This window comes from Saimiri boliviensis, chromosome 14, assembly GCF_048565385.1.
Source record: "Saimiri boliviensis isolate mSaiBol1 chromosome 14, mSaiBol1.pri, whole genome shotgun sequence".
Classification (NCBI taxonomy): Eukaryota; Metazoa; Chordata; class Mammalia; order Primates; family Cebidae; genus Saimiri; species Saimiri boliviensis.
Genome location: NC_133462.1, coordinates 85,774,022 through 85,797,136, shown reverse-complemented (window position 1 = coordinate 85,797,136; position 23,115 = coordinate 85,774,022). Strand labels below are relative to the sequence as shown.

Genomic DNA, 23,115 nt, shown 5'->3' with positions numbered 1-23,115 from the left:
TGTTTGGAATAATTTCAGAAGGAATGGTACCAGTTCCTCTTTGTATGTCTGGTAGAATTCGGCTGTGAACCCATCTGGGCCTGGGCTTTTTTTGGGTGGTAGACTATTAATTGCTGCCTCAACTTCAGCCCTTGTTACTGGTCTATTCAGGGTTTCAACTTCTTCCTGGTTTAGGCTTGGGAAGGTGCAAGTGTCCAGGAATTTAGCCATTTCTTCCAGGTTTACTGGTTTGTGTGCATAGAGTTGTTTGTAGTACTCTCTGATGGTGGATTGTATTTTTGTGGAATCTGTGGTGATATCCCCTTTGTTGTTTTTTATTGCATCAATTTGATTCTTCTCTCTTTTCTTTTTTTATTCATCTGGCTCGTAGTCTGTTTTGTTGATCTTTTCAAAAAAGCAGCTCCTGGATTTATTGATTTTTTTGAAGGGTTTTCGTTTGTCTCTATCTCCTTCAGTTCTGCTCTGATCTTAGTTATTTCTTGTCTCCTGCTAGCTTTTGAGTTTTTTTGATCTTGCTCCTCTAGCTCTTTCAATGGTGATGATAAGGTGTCGAGTTTAGATCTTTCCTTGCTTCTCATATGGGCATTTATTGCTATAAATTTTCCTCGAGACACCGCTTTAAATGTGTCCCAGAGATTCTGGTATGTTGTGTCTTTGTTCTTGTTGGTTTCGAAGAACATCTTTATTTCTGCCTTCATTTCATTTTTTATCCAGTCAACATTCAAGAACCAATTGTTCAGTTTCCATTTAAGTTGTGCAGTTCTGAGTTAGTTCTTAATCCTGAGTTCTAATTTGATTGCACTGTGGTCTGAGAGACTGTTTGTTATGATTTCAGTTCTTTTGCATTTGCTGAGGAGTGATTTACTTCCAATTATGTGGTAAATTTTAGAGTAGGTGTGATGTGGTGCCAAGAAGAATGTATATTTTGTGGATTTGGGTGGAGAGTTTTGTAGATGTCTATTAGGTTTGCTTGGTTCAGATCTGAGTTCAAGTCCTGGATATCCTTGTTAGTTTTCTGTCTCGTTGATCTAGTATTAACAGTGGAGTGTTAGAGTCTCCCACTAGTATTATGTGGGAGTCTAAGTCTCTTTATAGGTCGTTAAGTTCTTGGTTTATATATCTTGCTTTATGTACAGGGTGCTCCTGTATTGGGTGCATATATATTTAGGATCGTTAGCTCTTCTTGTTGCATTGATCCTTTTACCATTATGTAATGCCCTTTGTCTCTTTTGATCTTTGTTGGTTTTAAAGTCTATTTTATCAGAGACGAGAATTGCAACTCTTGCTTTTCTTTGCTCCCCATTTGCTTGGTAAATCTTCCTCCATCCTTTTATTTTGAGTCTTGTGTATCCTTGTGTGTAAGATGGGTTTCGTGGATACAGCACATTGATGGGTTTTGACTTTTTCTCCAATTTGCCAGTCTGTGTCTTTTAATTAGGGCATTTAGCCCATTTACATTTCAGGTTAATGTTGTGTGTGAATCTGATCCTGCCATTTTGATGCTAGCTGGTTGTTTTGCTGGTTAGTTGACACGGTTTCTTCATTTTGTCAATGCTTTTTAGCATTTGGTACGTTTTTGGAATAGCTGGTACTGGTCATTCCTTTCCACATTTAGTGCTTCTTTCAGGAGCTCTTGTAAGGTAGGCCCGGTGGTGAGGACACAAATGAAGACGAATGCAGCCTTTCTGACTGCTTGCGGCTATTTCACCCCCTGGAATGGAGCTGGCCACTTATTTAAATGTGCACCTACTAAGCCTGATGTGTTTGATAAATAAATACATAAATCATCCTTGTAGTTGAATGTTCACAATAAGATACTCATATAGAAATCAGATAATCTTTTAAAACTCGACCTTTCTAAATGCTTTAATAAAGAGCTTTAAAGGGACATTATATGAAAATCTTTTTCTTAGTTGTACATTATTTACCAGAACTTTATTCTTTCTAATAATTTTTTTTTTTAAAGACCCGGGGAAAGTGCGAACATAGTCCCTCACTACCACAAATGATGCGGTTGAGTTTCCCACATTTGGGAAATCGCAGGGGTCAGCACATCCGGAATGTAACGGATGACCTCACCCTGGGAAAACCCTCTTCGTGATCATGGTGTCTCCCCTGCCAGGTAAGTATATTATTCTAATTTTATTCTTCGTATGAAAGGGGTTAAATGCCATATAAACTTCTTGGTACTTTGCTAGGGGTCAAACTTACGTTTAATATGTATAAGGGTAGAAAACTTTGCCAATTTAAAACTATTTCTTCATACTAGAAAAACAATCTAAACTTTCCTTCTGTTTCTTCAGACTTTGTTTCTAGAGTCACAAATATGACCACAGAAAATGCGTAAGTCAGTAAAACTATTTAATCTGTATTGCTTATTAAGGACCTGAAAATGTCTGTGAGATGCTCAGTCTCACTCACACCCTAGTTCTTGTTTCATGTGATATTTTAACATAAGGGACATAGGTCCTAAGGATTGCCCATCTGTGTTGCATTTTACATACAGTGGCCCAAACTTTAAATATACATTTGTTTTCCTAAAGTACTCAAGTAATACTTTGTACCTTAATTCACATTTGCTTATCTAAGTTCTTTTCAATAATAAATTCAAAAACAAGTTCATCTTAAAAGACCCAAGTAGCTCTAATACATTTTCTAACACATACGACCAGTGAGATAGGCCAGCCAAACGATCTTCTTAATGTTAGCTAACAGATTATGTGAGAACATAATACTGCTTCACAGAACCATAAATATGTTTTCAAAGTAAACATCCCTAATCATGTCAAGAGAAAGTAAGTAGTATTTCTTCCAAAATCACTAATTGACCGCAACAAGAAATTACATTTTTAAAAGCATGTTTTACTTCTATTCCAGATATTCAGTTGATTAAATTTGCTAAATAGATGTATGTATGTATTTGTATACTCATATTATATATATATATGTGTGTGTGTGTGTGTGTGAGACATTTAAACTCAGGTGAATTCACCTCAATTTTATCTGCAGATAAAGAAACTGTATCTTAGAAAACTTCCTGTAACCTTAGCAAGAGATGGGTTCAGGAAGCATCTGGGCCATGCCTGACTCCCCAGCCAATGATCTTCTACATAGTTAAAACATTCCATGAAAGCAGTATATAAAGAGTGTTTCACTTTCAAATAAACATTACAGGTAATAGTATGATGGTAATTATTTCTGTCACAGTAAGCCTTTGCTATTCAAAAAAATACAATAACTATAATTAATATGAGTTCCTCTGAACATTTTAAATAAAAGGACTACATAGTTCCCGTTTCTAAAACATAAGAAAATTAACAATTTTTCAGTCATATATTGAGTATTTGCATATGTTTTACTTAGATTTAAGGGCCATTTAAAGACAGAGCAAATTAAGTCAAGAACATGAATAGTCTTTCTTTTCTCTTGTAAATATTAAAAGGCACCTTCAAAAATTAATAGAAACAAATCCAGTCATTCCATAGTTCCAAATACCTAGAAGTGCAAAAGTAGACTTTATATTCATTATTTTTTCCTCATCTATCTATTCTTTGGACATTGAAGGAAAGGAAATTGATGCACAAGTTGGAATGTATTAACGTTTTCCCCTAAGTCTGCAGGACAGAGCAGAAGCGACACTTACGCAGCTGAAAAGGAGCTGTCCTTCTTCGGCTTCTTCTTTTCTCTGGCGTCACTGAAGTCCAGAGCTGCCTTGTCCATGCCGAGTAATTCACTGATTCTGTCTCGGCCGTAGAACTCTCCATACTTATCCATAACCTTGGGGTATGAGAAAAAAACATTTTGTTGGCTTCAACCATTAAGTAACATCAACTATATGTGTGTATAATTATTTTCGAGATGAAGTCTCACTTTGTTACCCAGGCTGGAGTGCAATGGTGCGATCTTGGCTCACTGCAACCTCCACCTCCTGGGTTCAAGCAATTCTCTGCCTCAGCCTTCCAAGTACCTGGGATTACAGGCACCCACCACGCTCAGCTAATTTTCTTTTCTTTTTTTTTTTTTTTTTTTTTGTATTTTTAGTAGAGACAGAGGGTTTCACCATCTACGCAAGGCTACTCTTGAACTCCTGACCTTGTGATCCATCCGCCTTGACCTCCCAGAGTACTGGGATTACAGGCGTGAGCCACTGTGCCTAGCAACATCTATTTTTATACTTACTGTATATTTGCCCTAACAATCACTTAAAATCTAATTTGTGGCTCATCTTCTGTGATCACACTGCTTAAGGTCTAAACAAATTCACAGCATTTTAAATGATACCTATCAGAGGAACAAGATGTCTCTTCAATCAAGAGAGGGAGACATACCAAGGAAGAGGATGAGGTGAAATAAAAGGGTAAGAAATGGAGGGAAATAGAATGAGACTTTACCAAATTAATACTTATTGCCAGATATTATGCTTCATTCCATGTGACTGTCACAATATGTAGGTTTCATATTCAATATTCTATTCTGCAGATAAAGAAACTGTATCTTAGAAGACTTTGTGTACTGTGCCTAAGGCTGCTCAACTTAGCAAGAGATGGGTTCAGGAAGCATCCGGGCCATGCTGGACTCCCCACCCAATGATCTTCTGCATAGAGCTCTGCATGCCAATAGGGAGCATGTCACAGGGTGGCATCCTTCCATGGTCTTGATTTCAACCCTTCAACTCTCTGGCCACAATGTCCGTCTTTCCGCCCCACTCCCCTGAGTATCCTGCAATTCTTCAGTAACAGCAGGACCTGCAACCTTGTCACCAACCTCATTTTAATTATCATCTAGTATAGATTCCATGTCCATCATTAGACTAATTCTTAACAGTCCCCCTCAGCTTCCTTGCTTATTTCTATTCTGTTCCATTTGCCTGGCTTTGCCCATGTGTTGTGCTTTTAAAGCAGAGCTTGGACATGGCTTACAGCTTCCTTTTGAGCTCAGCATGTCCAACTCTGGGATACAGCTCCTCTCAGCCTCCGGTTCATATACCTCCTGAGTCTCACATAGCAATGAAAATGCAGATTGGGCATGATGGTTCACGCCTGTAATCCCAGCAGTTTAGGAGGCCAAGGTGGGTGGATCATTTGATGTCAGGAGTTCAAGACCAGCTTGGACAACATGGTGAGACCCTGTTTCTACTAAAAATACAAAAATTAGCCGGGTATGTCGGCAGATGCCTGTAATGCCAGCTACTTGGGAGACTAAGGTAGGAGAATCGCTTAACTCAGGAGGAAGGGGGGTTGCAGTGAGCTGAGACCATGCAACTGTACTCCAGCCTGGGCAACAGAGTAAGACTCTGTCTCAGAAACAAAAGAAAGAAAAAATGGAGAGAAAAGGAAAAGCAATGAAAGACAAACAGGGAAAAAAAACAGTCTGTTATACAGGAGAAATGAGGATTAGAAAAGTAGATGAAATGTAAAAACACAAGATTGAAGGGAATGAGAAGGAAATACATCAATGAAAAGAAGGGATTAACAGAAATAAAAATCGGCTTTTTCTGAATGTATACAATCAGGTAAGTTAAAAGAAACCAATAGAGCCTATGAACATGAACCACTTAGGTTAATTAAAACAATTTGTTTGCATGATTCTCACAGTGCTAAACATGGGATGGGCTGATCTGAATTGGGGATTGTTTATGGACTGTGTTCTCACATTCCCTGCAGAACAAACTGGGTACTGTAGCAGGAAAGCCAGAAATAGGATGATTTGCCATTGTAGCTTATCTATTTATTTGACTATAAATATCACGTGTTCTCCAGAGAAACTCTTGCTTTAATAATTTAGAAGCTGCTTCCTTACTCCATTATATCATAGGAATAAAATGTTCAAATTATCTATTTAAAATTAGTTTAAAATTATTCTTTCAATGCCTTTGCCTCATTTGTATGTGCTCAGATGCACTAGCACAGTGCTACTCAAGATGCTGGGTCACAAAAGAACAAAAAAACTTGCACTTACTCCATGCAAAAATCGAACACATTGCTTCTTTCTAACAAAGGAATATATATGTGGTTTTTTTTTTTTTTTTCAATGTGCTTACTGATGTAGTTAGTGTAAATTACTGGTGCAAGTTCTATATCTCTGCCAACTGGCAACAAAACATTTTCAGGCCAGGCACGGTGGCTCATGCCTGTAATCCCAGCACTTTGGGAGGCTGAGGCGGGCGGATCATGAGGTCAGGAGTTCAAGACCAGCCTGGCTAACATGGTGAAATCCCGTCTCTACTAAAATACAAAAAAAATTAGCTGGGCATGGTGGCACGTGCCTATAATCCCAGCCACTCCAGAGGCTGAGGCAGGAGAATTGCTTGAACTGGGACCCACGTGGCCGTGGTTGCAGTGAACCGAGATGGTGCCACTGCATTCCAGCCTGGGCTACAGAGCAAGACTCTGTCTCCAAAAAAAAAAAAAAAAAAAGATTAGGGCCTTAGTGCCTTTGATAGTTGAGAGCTGAACCCTATTCACATGTCACTGTTCTTTCTACTACCCTCTAATGTTAGCACAGAAGAATAAGACTGTATTTATTTTTAAAAATCTTAAGTAAATGAAATTCAGTCCTCTGTTGTCATCCAATGACTTCATTTCTTTACTGTAAAGGAGGACACGAGAGCTAGGGATTTATCAGCTGTCTTATCTGAAAGTAGCCTTAGCCATCTTAGGTTACTCAAGTAATTTCAAAGAAAATTCTTACCAATAATTATTGTTACGGACTGAACACTATTTAGCTGTGTAAGGACTCAGCTAAATTTTGGGGTTGTGGAGTATGGATTTCTTATGTGCTATTTTTATTTTAATTAATTTATTTTTTATTGAGATGGAGTCTCTTGCTCTGTCACCCAGGCTGGAGGGTAGGGGTGCAATCTCGACTCACTGCAACGTCCACCACCCAGGTTGAAGCAATTCTCCTGCCTCAGTTTCCCGAGTAGCTGGGATTACAGGCACCCACTACCACACCTGGCTGATTTTTGTATTTTTAGTAGAGACGAGGCTTAGCCAAGTTGGCTGGGCTGGTATAAACTCCTGACTTCAAGTGATCCGCCTGCCTCTGAACCTGGGCAATGGAGGTGGCAGTGAGTCGAGATCACACCCCTGCCCTCAAGTCTGGGCCACAGAGTGAGACTGCATCTCAAAAAAGATATTAATAGGCAGATAAATTATACCTCAGTATCTTATTCTACATCTGAATCACATCAAATTAAAATCTGAACTGTGCTTTAAGAAAAGTATAGAGGATTCCAAGTAGTATTACCTTTCTTTTAACAAATTTGTCCCAGTAGTTGTTGGGAAATGACCTAAAATGTACAAAAGCATAAAAGTAAACAGTAGTATTTTTTAATGATAAATAATAACATATCATTTGGGATATATGGCATACTTAAAATAATATTTAAACATATACCCTGCCATCGATGTAAACTTACAATGAATTTGATTAACATCACATAAGTTCCTGCATCATAGGCGTTTGAATATTATTTTAAATATTAACATGTAAATATATATAAAAGATTATAAGCTGATACTTTAACAGTGAAGAATATGAGCATATTTATTAGGTAGTATTGTTATGCTTATTTGTTTATAACATAACAGTACATAGATCTGTTGGTCAATTGCCTTTAAAAATTGAAGTATGTAGAACCCTGTCATTGTTTTTCCTATGAAGAAAAAAAAAATCTCCTTCCCACCAGCTATCCTCAAGGAGCCTGAGATCACAGCACCAAAGCTCAGCTCCAGCACCATCACTAACACATAGTTTACCTAAAGGGACCAATCTGCTTAGACTTAGTATTAACGTGTAGAATCGCTAAACAAAACATTTAGCATTTAGAATAAACACGTATCACATATAAATCATCTCTATTTGACAACTCAGAACCCATTAGCAAATAACTTTTTCATAACTAATAGGCAAAACTAATCAATTTAAAAATATTTCACTCTTGATTAGTACGTATAAACGACTACAAATACTGCACTACTGATTCTTTTGACAGTGAAAAAGTATACTTTTGTGATGGATTTACACTCAGAACAGCAGCTAGTCGTGATCTCACAAGGCTCAATAATTATTGACAGAAAAAGCATTTGTTTTTCTCCTACATTTTACACTATGTCCTGACAGTTTTACGGTAGGCTACTTGATGGCACTGAAAGTTGATGACTCAGGTGTATTGAATGTCTAAAATTCAGTATTTTTTCCTTTAATGCTACAGCTCTTTCCTTAATGAATAGTTTTTGCTTCCTCTGCTTTTGGATGAGACCACATTGCTCTGTAGGTTATGCTGTTTCTGCTATACACATCCCTGAACACTGAGTAATGGATGTGACGTTCCATCAGTGCTGTGGAGGTGAACTCTAAGCCAGTTTTGATTAAGGAATTCAGAACTCAACGGGCAAAAATTGAGGATATCCGTTAGGAGGCTGACGGTGCTTAGTCTTTAGATTTTTCTTGGCTGAATATGTAACTATTATTCACCTCTGCTAAACTTTTGACAAATCTGCAGAAACTGCAACCAAATATTTTCATGTCTTGAAATTTCTGAGATGAGAAATGTCTCATATAATTCTTTACTCACTGTGTGTTGATTACAAGTCTGTCCCACTGGCCTTTAATATCATCTTCTGAAGGCTGTTCAGTAATATAAAGCCCATCAAATTCCAATTTCCGTGCTACTTCCTTTTCTCGCTTAAAAATAACCAATGGAACCTACATATGAAAAATAAATAGGTTAAAATTACGTGAGATTTACTGGCATCTCTTGTGGTCACTATCTTTACAAAACAGCTTTTAGATAGAAGTCTTTCCTGTGTACTTCCAGAAAGGTAAAAATTGAATGAAAATGAATCGGCTATATTCAAGCAGGAAGAAGCACCTAGAAGGTTTTGGAAAAACAGAAGATAGAATAGATACTACATATATGCATATGTTTTTAAACACAAAGGAGCTTATAAATAACTACATTAATAAAATCATTTTTAAATTTCAAAGACAAAAAGATTATGCAAAATCATTTTCTTTTTACATATATGTCTCAACATGAATGAAATAAAATTTAGCAATCGTAGCAATGTTCCCAGATGTATGCTACTAAAATGCAGTTTTATTTGAGAAACCTCTTTAGTAATTTCATGCTCAGCATCACCACGTGCTGTTTTGAGATAAATTTTAATTTCAACATCAGCAAAAATCTTTGTCAGTTTGTCAAAATATCTCCAGAACATATCGATTCTCTTTTCATATGGACAGACTTTAGAAGACAGACACAGATATTCCGGAAATAGCAAAGAATATGCACTCCCGTAAAGCAACAGAATACTGAGCCTTGGTTTTTCAAACATCTTCTAGAAGATTTACAACCAGAGGCAGAGGACAGTGAAAGTGAAATAAAAGCATTACAGTGAAAAAGCGTCTTGCTAGGAAAAGATAAAGAGGTTTGCACAGGTAATGGGAAGCCCTGAGAACTCGGAGAGATTATCTTGGGTTCTAGTCACCAAATTTTATCGTTCCCTTGACAGGCCTCTGGAGATAAAGCTGCATTATTTTCTGGGTGAAGTGTGACAAATCATGAGGCATTTCTGCCAAGAATAGTGATTGATAGATACTTACCTAACAATAGAACAATCAAAATGACTCCTAGGATCAATACAATGTATTTCTGTAAGTCTTAATATGCTGGAGTATCACTGCATTACCATGAGCCATGGTAAATTAGTTCACTTCTGTACGGCCAACTTATAGGCCAAATTGTCTACTTAATGTGCATAATTATCAATACATGAAAGAAAGCTACATTAAAAGAGACCACGGCCATATCCACTTCCTAGGGCAGACTAGTCAATGTAGATGTATAAAGGCCACTCTCCAATGCCCCAGGCCAGGACAGCCGTGAGGGGGCATCCCAGCTTCAGAGACTGCACCTGCTGTGTCTACACAGTAGCCCACTTTCCCCTCTGTCCCATCCTGCTTCCTCCATTTGCCCCATGGGTGTTGATTCAGGGAGCATTCCCTCATAAACTCTGTGCACAACATTTCCAGCTCAGAATCTGCTTCCCCAGAAGTCCAGTCTGCAACACACACACACACACACACACACACACACACACACACACACACACACACTCACTGGTACCTTGGTGCCTTACTATCTTACTTTCAAGCAGTAGTATCCAATGATGCAGAAGAAAGAAATGACTGTGTGGAGAATAGCTAAGATACGCAACGTGGGCTCCATGTAGCCGCTGCTCTCCTCCAGTACATAGTGAACTGCGATGATTCTATGAGAGCTGCTGTCCAGGCTGGTCACTTTGGCATTTTCACTTGAACTTCGAGTGGGGAGTTCCCTTCCTTCAACCACAGAAGAAGTGGAGACCTGATTCAAACCATTTAAAGTAGAGTCAGTCTGCTGCATCTAAGATATCATTGCAAGCAAAAGACAAAGGAAATACAGCTCTTTTAGCAAATAGCTGGATGTGAAGTCACTGCAAGATGAACTAATAGCAAAGGCTAAAAAAGATAGCTTTTCAACAACCAAAGGCAAGTAATGAACATACCTTACAAATTCATTCCTATTCAACCAAAAGTTATGAGGATTCCAGTGCATGCATGAAAAAATTAGATGGCTAAACTCTCTTCTCAGTTACAAAAGAATGTGACACAGGTATGCCACACCCAGACATAGTCACAACTAAGATATTCAGCTAAATTAGACTGAGAATACTGTGGGCAAGCCCTCTGCCAAATCAGATGCCCTTCAGTTGAGGCATTTCTCAGTTCTCAGGAACAAATCTATACTGCCTTCCTAGATCACAGTGATATCGGTGCCTGGACATCAGTATTTCATAATGGGTTTAGACACGTTACCTACTAGTAGTAGATATATATGTTCATTGTGAAATGTTTACATTCATTTATGTCTATTTGTAGTTTTATACCAGTTATTCAAACAGTAAGATGTACGTACCTTATAAAAGAGCAAGATGAAATTGATAGCAAATGCAACAAATAAGGCTAACATTCTCATGTTGTAAAAGTTGCGAGCAAAATAGTTCTGAGGGTAAAAAAAAAAAAAAAAGCATTATGAAAAGGAGGTCACTGAATCAAGAGACTTGAAATCTGCAGACAATGTAAATAAAGCATTCATTCGTTTACCCCAAACAATTGATCGCAAGCCTACCATGTTCCAAGCACCATTCTCCGTGCTGCAGACCTAACGGTGAGGGAGAACATTTCTGCCACCATGGAGGAGATCAAGAATAAAAAAGCATGCCCACAAATAAAAAGTATAACTTCAGGCTGGGCATGGTGGCTCACGCCTGTAATCCTAGCACTTTGGGAGGCCAAGGTGGGTGGATCACCTGAGGTCAGGAGTTCAAGACCAGCCTGGCCATCATGGTGAAACCCCATCCTTAAAAAAAAAGAAAAAGTATAACTTCAGAGAATGCTAAATGCTATGAAGAAAACTACATCAGGTTAGGAGCTTAGGGAATAGGGGCGCTATTTTAGATGGTGCTGGTCTGGGAAGGTTTCTCTCAGGAGGAGAGCTTTGGACAGAGAGGCCTGAATGCAGGAAGGGAGAAAGTCATGCAAACATTTGGCGAAATCGTGTGTCAAAGAGAGGAATGGGTAGAGGCCCTGAGTTAGCAGTGATGTTGGTGTGTTTGAGAAATAGAAACACAGTGAGAAGAGAGACTAGTGTGTGGAAGGTGACTAGGGGGATGTCATCAGACAGGTGAGCAGCGGGCAGGGTTTTTTAGGCTTCGGATAAACGGTCGCCTTGTCTTCGACAGTGTGGTGGTTCAGTTTAGAACCTCTGAGGCCTCACTCTCTGGATCTGAAGCCTGCCTCCCTCCATTTCCTAGTGTGGGATATGGACAAACGACTTCATCTTTCCTGTAGCATGACTCTGCTTACCTACATGCAAAGTGGGGATCACAACAGACCTTAACTCTTAAGTGTGCATTGAGGATTAAATGAGTTAATGTGGGGAAAATTAATTCTTATTATATCTACCATCTATAATAAATGTATTCTAGTATAATTATTGTTTTATTCTCGGTGGGATGGGGAGCTGTTGGAGGATTTGAGGAGGGCTTGATGCAGTCGGATTATGAGTTGGAAGGACCACTCCAACTACTGTGTGGAGACCTGACAGCAGTGAAATGAGAGTGAAAGCCCGAGGACCGGTTAGAAAGTTACTAGGAGACCTCAGGCGCAGGTGCGGCCGAAGGAGGTGGCATGCACTTAATGGTACCTGTGGACACGGCAGGAACTGGGCAGACTCGGTGTGTTTGGAACAACTGGGGAGAATTATCATTGGGTTGCATTTAAGGTGGGAAAGAGAGGGTTCAAAGATAATAACTTCTGAATTTGGAAGCCCAAGCGACTAAGTGAACAGCTGGTACAATTTATTGGGCTGGGTAAAAAATAAAGCCTAGAGAAGTAGGTTTAAAGTAATAGGTTGGGGCGAACATTAAGTATTTGTTTTAATATTAAATGGGAGATGTCTATATAACGTAAGTGGCTATGTCAGGGGATTTCCCATCATAAAACTACATCGAAATGTAACACCTCAGAATGCTATCCCCCTCTGTGTACACACCCCTTCTCTGTTTGTGTCATTTGCCCACACAGGACCCCATCTCTGCTGCCAAGGCTCACGAGAACAAGGCTGTCCACCACACGCAGACTGGGTCGGCTTCATTGGTTCTCCCTGGAAGGTGGATCCGAGAACCAATGGGAATCCCCATGTGTGCATACCCCATCTCTGTCTGTGTCATTTCTCCACACAGGTCCCTTATTGGCAGTAAGGACACTGGGAGCACTGTCTTGGCAAGAACCAAATGAAAGCGTTTCAGGGAGTGTCAACCTAAGTAGACGTTATGGGTCTGACAGCAGAGAGCGATGGGCCACGGACATGCACTCTAAAAGACAAACACACTACAATCCGCAGATAGACTATGTGCTGGACTAACCTGGTTCCCTAACTGCCACTCAAGAAAAGGTCAGCAAATATTTCCTGAGCCTAAAGTATTACGGTCCTCCACTATATCAGTAACAAATACTCATTCTAAAACATCTTACGAGAAGCTTCTGTTGATACGCTATGATTTTCTTCCAGAATGCTGACTCAGGCACTTCCGGTTCTCCGTATCTGTGTGTGTGAAGCTGCCTCAACTTCTGTTTCCCCTTGTCTTCTTTGACTTTCTCCTCTTTCTCTCCATCTTCTCCCCTATGAAAACACGTGAACAAAACATAAGCTCTCCGGAAACTAAACAGCTGGTGTGGAAAAATACCCAAATGGACAAATAGTGTAGCCCGTCGTATCACTTTTGAAAACTCATTGCTTTGCCCATGAGTGATAATACTCCGAATTTCAGAATGAGGAGTAGGATCTCCTGTTGGTCACAGTCTCCTGTTGATGGATAATTCCGTGAATTTGAAATAGAGAGGACATTTTATAGGCTTGAAGAATCTTTATATATAGCACATTCCTTCCAATTCTGTAAGAAAAACATTTAATTTTAAGAAAAGAACAGTGAAGACTGAGTGTGCTGTGACTGTCCAATATACCCTATTTTTAAATTACAATTTTAATGCTCAATTTTTTTTTTTTTTGAGATGGAGTTTTGCTCTGTCACCCAGGTTGGAGTGCAGTGGCGCGACCTCAGCTCACTGCAACCTCCACCTCCCAGGTTCAAGTGACTCTCTGGCCTCAGCCTCCCAACTAGCTGGGATTACAGGCATGTGCCACCATGCACAGGTAACTATATATACTTATTTATTTAGTAGAGACAAGATTTCACCATGTTGGCCAGGCTGGACTGCTCTTTTTGTGTTTGTTTTTGTTTTGAGACAGAGTCTCCCTCTATAGCCCGGGTTAGAGGGCAGTGGCGTGATCTCGGCTCACTGCAACCTCTGTCTCTCGGGTCCTGGTTCAAGCAATTCTCCTGCTTCAGCCTCCCCAGTAGCTGGGATTACAGGAATGCGCCACCATGCCTGGCTAAGTTTTGTATTTTTAATAGAGATGGGGTTTCATCATGTTAGCCAGGCTCATCTTGAACTCCTGACCCCATGATTTGCCCGGCTCGACCTCCCAAAGTGCTGGGATTACAGGCTTACAATTTTTTTTTTTTTTTTTTTTGAGATGGAGTTTCGCTCTCGTCACCCAGGCTGGAGTGCAATGGCGCGATCTCGGCTCACCGCAACCTCCGCCTCCTGGGTTCAGGCAATTCTCCTGCCTCAGCCTCCTGACTAGCTGGGATTACAGGCACGCGCCACCACGCCCAGCTAATTTTTTTGTATTTTTAGTAGAGACGGGGTTTCACCATGTTGACCAGGATGGTCTTGATCTCTCGACCTCATGATCCACCTGCCTCGGCCTCCCAAAGTGCTGGGATTACAGGCTTGAGCCACCATGCCCGGCCCAGGCTTACAATTTTTAACACTTGCCATTAAGATTTAAAATCAGAGGCCTACACATTTAATTGTTCACATGTATAAAGTATATCTCTATACTCATACATTGACATATATTAACTAAATTTATTAAATATAGAAATTTAAAATAAAATGAATTATAGTAATGTTATATTAGTTCCAGACAACGATATTAGAAGAATTGACATTTGATATCCTTCAGGTGCAAAATATCAGTCTTCATTAAAGTGCAGTCATGTATTAATATGTAAACCACAAATATTAATATATAAGCTATACTTAACTCATGAGGTGTATCTGACATGATTTTTAATCTTAGTTATAGAGTTACCATTGAAATGCCTGTCTTGCTGTTATTTATGTCTGCTGTTTATCTTAATAGCTATTTATGTGGCCATTTTTACAACTGACCCAATAGTGTAAGATCTATAACAATGAATAGTGCTGACTACAAAGCACATACAATGAAAACAGACCAAAGAAAATAACAGAGTAGCGGAGAAAATTTCAATGCTATGTGAGACTAGTGGCACGACAGGCCACCTAAAATTTCCTTTCCTTCTTCCCCCAACTTTTCAAATGCTCCTATAAAATTATATAAACGTGGAGAAAGATGTAGGATTCCATTATTAACAGAATCCTGATGTTATGAGGGAGTTACACATTTTCATCGCCTCACATCCAGCTCTTTTTTATTGCTTTGTTGACACCAGGAGCGTCGGTGAAAATGAAGACTCCCGGGCCCCACACCAGACCTGCTGAGGCGAGATCTCTGGTTACGGGCCTGGGAATGTTTGAACCAACTCTCCTGGTGATTTTAACGCATGTGGCTCTGGGACTGTGGTTTAAGAAGCATCGCTCCACAGGATTCTAGGAAAGTGCATTTGGAATGTTTGTTTCCTTCCTTCTTGAAAAGGACAAATACATGAGAGATTTTTAAAGACAGAATTGTGGCCACGAGTCCTCTTACAAAGAGCATTCCATGGAATCACTGGAGTCTTTCCTGATGAGAATCACACAAATGGAGGTCCCCCTGGTAGAGAGGAAAAGACTAGAATGGCAGCCCTGGGGGCGTCACCTTGATCCCTGCCCGTGGCCTGATGTCCTTGCCATCAGAGCCTCTCCACGGAGGTGGCAGAATGAGTTCTGCGGCTCCTTGGCAATATGAGAGTCTCCCTTGCAGCTCCCAAAGGCAGTAAAAGAAAAAAAAAGATGTAATGACAAACTGAAACTAAGTTAGTATATATAGACTATACATACTCAGCTTTTTCAGGTTCAGATTTGGTTTCTTCTCTTTCTTCCTTTCCTTCTTCTTTTGCCTTCTGTTCCTTGAATGAGTCAATGGGGAAAAGAAAACCAGGATTACCCATCACCTTTGAATGAGTTTAGGGAGCCATGTGACCATGCGTCAAACCGTAACCTATATAAGATACCCTGTTGCTTATACCATGATAAAAGTGCCAGGTGGTTTTCATTTTACTGGGCCAACATCTCTCTCTTCTGCACACTGACCTACAACACTGGCACCCCGAGTAGGTACAAACTTTCTGGACTCCTTCTTGATCTCTTTTCTCATTTTAGAAATACCCTTCTTTTTTTTTCGCAACAGGCTGGACTGCAGTGCACAATCTCAGCTCAAGCGGTTCTCCTGCCTCGGTTTCCGGAGTAGAGTAGCTGGGATTACAGGCGGCTGCCACCACACCTGGCTAACTTTTGTATTTTTAGTAGAGATGGCGTTTCACCATGTTGGCCAGGCTGGTCTCGAACTCCTGACCTCAGGTGATCTGGCCACCCAGGCTTCCCAAAGTGCTGGGATTACAGGCGTGAGCCACCACACCCGGTGGAAATACTCATCTTTATCTTAATCCCCTACTAAAATCTTACTCATCCTTCAAGGCCACTTTAAGTCTTAGGTCTTCAACCTTACCTAATTATGTTAAACCATACAAGCGTTTCCATGTACTATGCATTAGCAACCCCTACTGCCCTGCCTATACTATTTAAGACTTAATCATTTTCTAGTTTTCTTCATGTGTGTTAGTTTCATCTCTGGAATAAACTTTTTAAGGTAATTTGAAGGCGGTGACCCCATCTTACCTTTGAATTCCCTATGATACCCAGCGGTGTCAGACACATGGTAAATATGAAGTATTTATGGATGGAATGATGGCTCCATAGACTAATGACTAGAAAGAACGTACAATGAAAACAGGCTAAAGAAAATAACAGAATAGAGGAGAAAATTTCCATGCTCTGTGAGGATAATGGCACTACAGCCACCTAAAAGTTTTCTTTTCCCAACTTTCCAAATGTGTGTATAAAATTATATAAACACGGAGAAAGATGCAGGCTTCCGTGAGAATGGGTACTGAAGTGATATCTAGATGATTTCATCATTCATAAGGACTCTTAAAAACACTAACTTTGTCTACCAAGAAGCATTTCTCTTTGGAAATTCAAGTCACATAGGTAACACCGTTCTAGCACTAGCATGAAACCTGGTCTAATGTTTATTGATTACACCTACCTTAAGTCCAGAGAGAATGCTGCTGTGACTTACAAATAAATTACCTGAAACTTTTCTTGCACCGCAGGCATGGGGACGGGGTTGCTCATGAGGTCACTGAGCCCAGCATTGGGATTGTGAGGAATCAGTTTATACTGCCCTCCTTCTCTCTTCAGATCCAAGCCGAATATGTCCGAAAGAAGGTCACTTTCTTCGGTCAGCTCCTTTAAATCTGTCAGATCCTCGGAGGGCAGGGCGGCTTCCAGGGGTTTCCTCTCTCCCTCCTCCCCATCTCCTCTAACCTCGTCCTGAGTGGGGTCTGGCATGTTCGCCAAGAGTTCTGCAACTTTGATCTTTTTAGCACCTTCTACGAGGCTTCCCCCGAGCAACAGGCTGCAAATGATGCGGAAAAAGCCCCTGAAAACGCTGGCCACGAAGTGCAAGAGGGTCAGAAAAATGCTCCAGTAGGATGAAAAGAAAGCTGTGACCATGTCCTTCACGGTCATCTTTTTTACTTTTTTCATCTGCTTCTTCAGGCTCTTCAGACTGAGCATCCGCATGAGGGTCAAGATATTGTACCTCAGTGCAAACAGGGCTGACTTGACCGTCAGGATGGAGAAGAAACCCATTCTCGGCCCCTGCTCTTCGGGCCTCTCCTTCTCACTTTCTTCCTTATTCGCTGACCTCTCGTTCAAATCCGACTCTGAGATCTGAGCCGCCAGCTGCATTTCAAATATGGTGTCCTCGCAGAAGTTAACAAAGAGTTCCATCTTCTCTTTTTCTCCTCCTTCGTTGACCACATCAAATATGAACTGTCTTTTGGACTCCTTGACCTGGGGCTTCTCCCACTGGGTCCGGCTGGACTCACTAATTTCGAAATAGACTCTCTCGATGCGTTTGGCACTTCCCATGATTTCGATGCGGCCCAGGAAAGGCTGAAAATAATTCAGGACGCTCTCTGCTAATTCTAGAAAAGTCTGAAGTCGGGTATCGTTGGGCATGTGCTCAGAGAGGTTCGTCAGGAGGACAGCAACATTGAAGCCGATGTCCTTCGCAGGTTCGTGGAAGCGTTTGACAAACTCTTCGTAGTCGAGGGTTTCATTTTCATCCGTCTCCGCGCAAGACAAAAGAAACTCCGTTTCTGACTGCGTGTAGTGCTTATGGCTCTCCATCGCTTTATGGAAGTCCCTCTTGGATATGACTCCCTTGCCATCGGGGTCATATTCTTTAAAAGTATCAGACGACGTCAAATCTTTTAGTTTTAAGAACATGTCAAAAAATTTGAGAATCATCTCCACGTTGTTGGAAGATTCCACAAGCATATCTACCATCTGTTTGCCAATTGTTCCATTAACAACATTACCTGGTGGCAAAGCAATTGCATTTATTTAAAATAAACTTTAACAAAATTAATGTTATAGAGAAAATAACAATATCGATGTTTAATAACATCTGAATCAAGGATACGTTCATCTCTCACTCTATTAAATGATGATTATTTATAAACCATACTTTAACAAAATCCATGTTTATAGAAAAAATAATATAGATCTTTAGTAACATCTGAATCAAAGACATGGCTTTATCTCTCACTCTATAAAAAGATAATTATTTATAAACCAGAGTTTAAAAAGTGATTACACAGACATGCATAACCCTATTTACAAAGTAATTAGACTGACATACACAAAATAGTAATTGAATAAAAGCTGACATTTTTCCCTCAAATTAATCAAAGAATCAAAATGTTTTAGATGAAGAAAATGAGCCAAAGAGCCACAAACTAAAATCAAGTTTCATATTAGTAATAAAAACATTTGTTCAGCCCTTTAGAGTTGAAAAATCACTATCATAGACAATATCTGATTTAATGTTCGTATGTAAGTCAGGTACGTTTTGTTAACACTAATTTTACAGAAGAGGAAACTGAAGTTCAACAAGACTCCGTGATTGGGCCCGCTGTATAATTATTAAAGGTTAGTGCCAGGACTGCAGACCAGATCCTCTTGAGAGCAAACTGTACGCTCTTTCTGATTCCTAAGGAAAAGCACCTTTTACATTTCTTCATGATTCAGTGTTTATAGTTAGAAAATGGCAGATTCCTGAACTACAGGGTCATAGAATGCTTTTAGCCATTGAACAGAATGTGCCATATAACACAAAGACAGGCAGTAGAAGAAAGGTTGCTGGCCAGAGGTACACAGAGTCAATCTGAGAAGCAGTAAGCTCCACGGTGTTAAGAGTGTGTGACCTGGAGCTGCAGTGTTGGGTTTGAATCCAGGCTTAACGTGCTCAGTAACCTGGGCAGATTTCTCAGCCTCTCTGTACCTCAGTTTCCTCATTTGCAAACTTGGGATAATAATACCATCAAACTCATTAACTTGTTACTAGGACTAAACAAGTACTTAATCCAGCATCTGGCACATTATAAGAGGCTGGTTTTAAGTCACTGCTCTGCTTGTGGCTCCTGCAGTTATTATTATTATTTTTATTATTTGAAATGGAGTTTTGCTCTTGTTACCCAGGCTGTAGTGCAATGGTGAGATCTCGGCTTACTGCAACTTCTGCCTCCTGGGTTCAAGCAATTCTCCTGCCTCAGCCTCCTGAGTAGCTGGGACTACAGGCGCACGCCACCATGCCCAGCTAATTTTTGTATTTTTTTCTTTTCTTTTTTTTTTTTTTTTTTTTAGTAGAGACAGGGTTTCACCATGTTGGCCAGGCTGGTCTTGAACTCCTGACCTCATGATCCGCCTGCCTCAGCCTCCCACAGTGCTGGGATTACAGGCGTGAGCCACTGTGCCCGGCCTGCTGCAGTTATTATTGTTGCTGTTGGTATTTAAACCAAAATCTGAACTGGGGCCATGCATGGCAAATAGATCCTGTGGTTAGAGGATAGGAAGTGGCTACTTTTGCTCAGCCATTTAGAGTTGCTGCCAACTAAGTGCCTTCAGCAAATGCTGCCATTTCAAAGTCCTAGCATGAGGCATGACAGCTGCCTCAGTGAATTAAAGTGGAGTTATGCCATGTATGGCAGACTCAGAAAATAGGAAGGAATTAAGAAAAAGTGATAGGTGCCAGGCGCAGTGGCTCATGCCTATAATCCCAGTAAGTTGGGAGGTTGAGGTGGGTGAGGTCAGGAGTTCGAGACCAGCTTGACAAACGTGGTGAAAGTCTATCTCTACTAAAAACACAAAGATTAGCTGGGCATGGTGGTGCGCACCTAGAATCCTAGCCACTCAGGAGGCTGAAGTAGGAGAATCACCTGAACCCCAGGAGGTGGAGGCTTCAGTGAACCGAGATGGTGCCATTGCATTCCAGCCTGGGTGACAGAGCGAGGCTCTGTCTCAGAAAAAAAAAAAAAAAAAAAAAAAAAAAAAAAAAAAAAAAGTGGTAGGCACCATGCTACATAATACCAAACATTTCTTAGTTGGTTTGGTTGTATTTATAGGATTTCACTGAATTCTCACATCGATCTATCATTTCTGTTTTGCAGAGGAGGAAAACTGAAAAATGCAGATATAGCTTGTCCAAGGGTCACAGTGCCCAGAGGTAAGGAAGCCAGGATTTAAACTCTGGTGGTGGATTTGCAGCCCAAGCTCTTAACTGCTACATTTCCTGCCTGACACAGAAAAAAAATGCAATAACAAAATAAGCTGTCAAGAAAAAAAAAAAAGAGAAAATTACAACTGAGAAGTTGTGGTGGGGAGAACGAGACTGCCACTTCCAGCTGCCTTGGGGGACTGAGGCTGTCCCAGAAGTGCCAGGGTTTTAAGAACACAAAGGAGTCACTCTGTCGTCTTTTCAAAGCAGCAGCTTATACAGCTGGAGTTTATCCGAATGTCTGAAATCCCCAGCGATTATGGACAAACGCACTAACAAATAAAACAGTCTTTATAGACTGTCTGGAGAGCTTCCTTTTTAGGATATCACTATGAAATGAAAAGCGTTGTTAAAAAATACAACTGTTTTCCTTTTGTAGATACGTAAACTGAGATATACAGGATTTCCCTTTTTTGAAAAACAAAAAACTCATGTGAAGAAAAGAATAAGCCTGCAATAAATCCCAGGCCTCTGTTACATCTTAATAGTGTTATTTTATTCTATGCTACATTCCGATTCCATAAGCAAGCACAGACTGATCCTTTCAATAAAATAATAAAGGGAATTGAAAAATAGAAATCAGAACTACCTTCTAACATGGACAGCAACATGACCACCATATCCTTCTGCAGATCCATTAGTTCTTTTAATAGCTCAATTTGACTGGAATCCTGAAAACATTAACATTGCGTTTGAGGTAATACAAGAAAACCATGCAGCAAGAACATACTTACTCTCACAAAAAGGGTACTGCTCTGGCAATAAATCATAAGCACTTAAAGCATTATAGAACCAAAGGAAGGCCAAATATTAAAATTATACTTCACAATTCAAAAGTGTTCCTTATTTCAACGCATGTTCTTTAAAGTATACTTGTAGACGGGGCGCAGTGGCTCACGCCTGTAATCTCAGCACTTTGGGAGGCCGAGGTGCACAGATCACCTAAGCTCAGGAGTTTGAGACCAGCCTGTGCAACATGACGAAACCCTGTCTCTACTAAAAATATAAAAAATTAGCTGGGCATTATGGTACACGCTGAGTAGTCTCAGCTACTCAGGAGGCTGAGGCACGAGAATTGCTTCAGCCTGAGGCGGAGGTTGCAGTGAGCAGAGATCACGGCACTGCACTCCAGCCTGGGAAACAGCGAGACTGTGCCTCAGGAAAAAAAAAAAAGTATTTGTATGGATAATGAACATATCTAGCAATAATATGAAAAAACCATCGCAGTGGTATATTCTCCAATACAAGACTCAAGAGCACATTTGACATCCATCTACCTTTTATTTGTAAAGCCTGCATTTTTTCTTCTAAGTTCTTGCAGGTACTATTATGTAAAAATCAACTTCACAAAGAAAAGTAAAGGCATATAAGCACCATAGAAGATAAACTTCTTATAAATTTATTTGTTAGATAAACAAATGTAAGCAAAAACCTACACAGGTATTACCTATACTAACATCATACAATGTGTCTTATATACCAATTTGATTAAGCTTTCCAGTATTACTCTGGTTAAAATTTTGGTTTTGCTTTTGATTTTTTTACTATAAAGAAACCTTCTTGTTCAAAGACATATTGTGTGTAAACATCACTAGGCTTAGCTACAGTCCTTAGAAATATGGGTCATACTTACATGTGCACAACTTCATATCTCATCCATATTTAAACTATCCTTTAAAATATAAAATATTTTATAAGGCATTTTATTCGGATTTTGCTACATATGAAGCTAAATTCCCACAGTGTTGGGAGGATGAGATGTTTTCTTTCTAAACAGTTGTTACAGAAACTCTGTAAACCATGAACAATTGCTAGGTTGCACCAGACATTAGTACCCTGATGGAAAAACATCAGGATGAGAACTCTTGTGAGTGTCTACATTTGGTTCATGTCAGTTTCCTTCTTTATTTACCAAAATATCCCTAGTGATTAAATGAAAGACTGGAATTTCCCGATTTGGCTGAAGTCACCGGTAACTCCATACTGTGGTTCTTTCCTTGACCAAACTCTAGCCAGGTATCCCGAGCCCCCTTCTCAACTAGCTCTCAACCTTGGTCTGTAAAGACTTGGAACAAACACGAGTATAGTTTTTAACAGTTCAAGGCTGCGTCCCTAGGATGAGCTCAGCCCCCCACTAAAGTACCTGCCTAGGAAAAACTGCAGGCTGATTAAAAAAAAAAAAAAATTGACTGTTCCAGATGATAGCTAAGGATAAGGACTCGGTCTCAGTCTCTGGGGAAGGACAGACTCCTGACTGTGATAATTGCCAGTTAGCTGCATAGCTGGTCTAATCCCATTTCCAGCAGTGAATCCTCTGTACCTTTTCACTCCCCTCACTCTACTGAGCCCCTTTCTCATCCACTCTCTAATCTTCATCCTCCCATTAACTTTCCCAGTCACCTCTGCACACATCAAACCGGTTCAGTTCAGGATGAACTCTTTTTCCTTGTGGCAGCAGCACTACTGATTAAAAACTGTCCTTAATATTTTAACTAGTATCCAGCCTTGTTGTTCTTCAACATCAAGATGTATCCTTCCCACTGTTACTGGTATCCAGCCTTGTCGATCTT

General features: G+C 40.1%; 1 protein-coding gene, 1 long non-coding RNA gene and 1 other non-coding gene across 17 annotated transcripts in view; 1 reads left to right on the top strand and 2 right to left on the bottom strand.

Moving 5' to 3' along the window:
* Positions 1-23,115, bottom strand: part of RYR2 (ryanodine receptor 2) — a 753,432-nt gene that overhangs the window by 32,907 nt on the left and 697,410 nt on the right. For 9 of the 15 annotated variants that reach the window (XM_074385363.1, XM_074385367.1, XM_074385369.1 and 6 more), the window contains 9 exons: positions 21,135-21,216; positions 17,011-18,308; positions 15,700-15,767; positions 13,084-13,231; positions 10,964-11,050; positions 10,154-10,411; positions 8,579-8,709; positions 7,249-7,291; positions 3,644-3,777 (listed from right to left, as the gene is read on the bottom strand). In XM_074385363.1, the coding sequence (XP_074241464.1) occupies positions 3,644-3,777; positions 7,249-7,291; positions 8,579-8,709; positions 10,154-10,411; positions 10,964-11,050; positions 13,084-13,231; positions 15,700-15,767; positions 17,011-18,308; positions 21,135-21,216 (2,249 nt within the window). The remainder of the gene's footprint in view (positions 1-3,643; positions 3,778-7,248; positions 7,292-8,578; positions 8,710-10,153; positions 10,412-10,963; positions 11,051-13,083; positions 13,232-15,699; positions 15,768-17,010; positions 18,309-21,134; positions 21,217-23,115) is intronic. The other 6 variants (XM_074385370.1, XM_074385373.1, XM_074385376.1 and 3 more) reach the window with 1 other exon arrangement.
* On the bottom strand, positions 1,969-2,130 carry LOC120362091 (U1 spliceosomal RNA). Its single transcript, XR_005578091.1, has one exon. It is a non-coding gene; the product is annotated as a U1 spliceosomal RNA (small nuclear RNA).
* Positions 4,041-21,138, top strand: LOC120362036 (uncharacterized). The gene is made up of 3 exons (XR_005578039.2): positions 4,041-4,357; positions 12,792-13,003; positions 20,439-21,138. It is a non-coding gene; the product is annotated as an uncharacterized LOC120362036 (long non-coding RNA).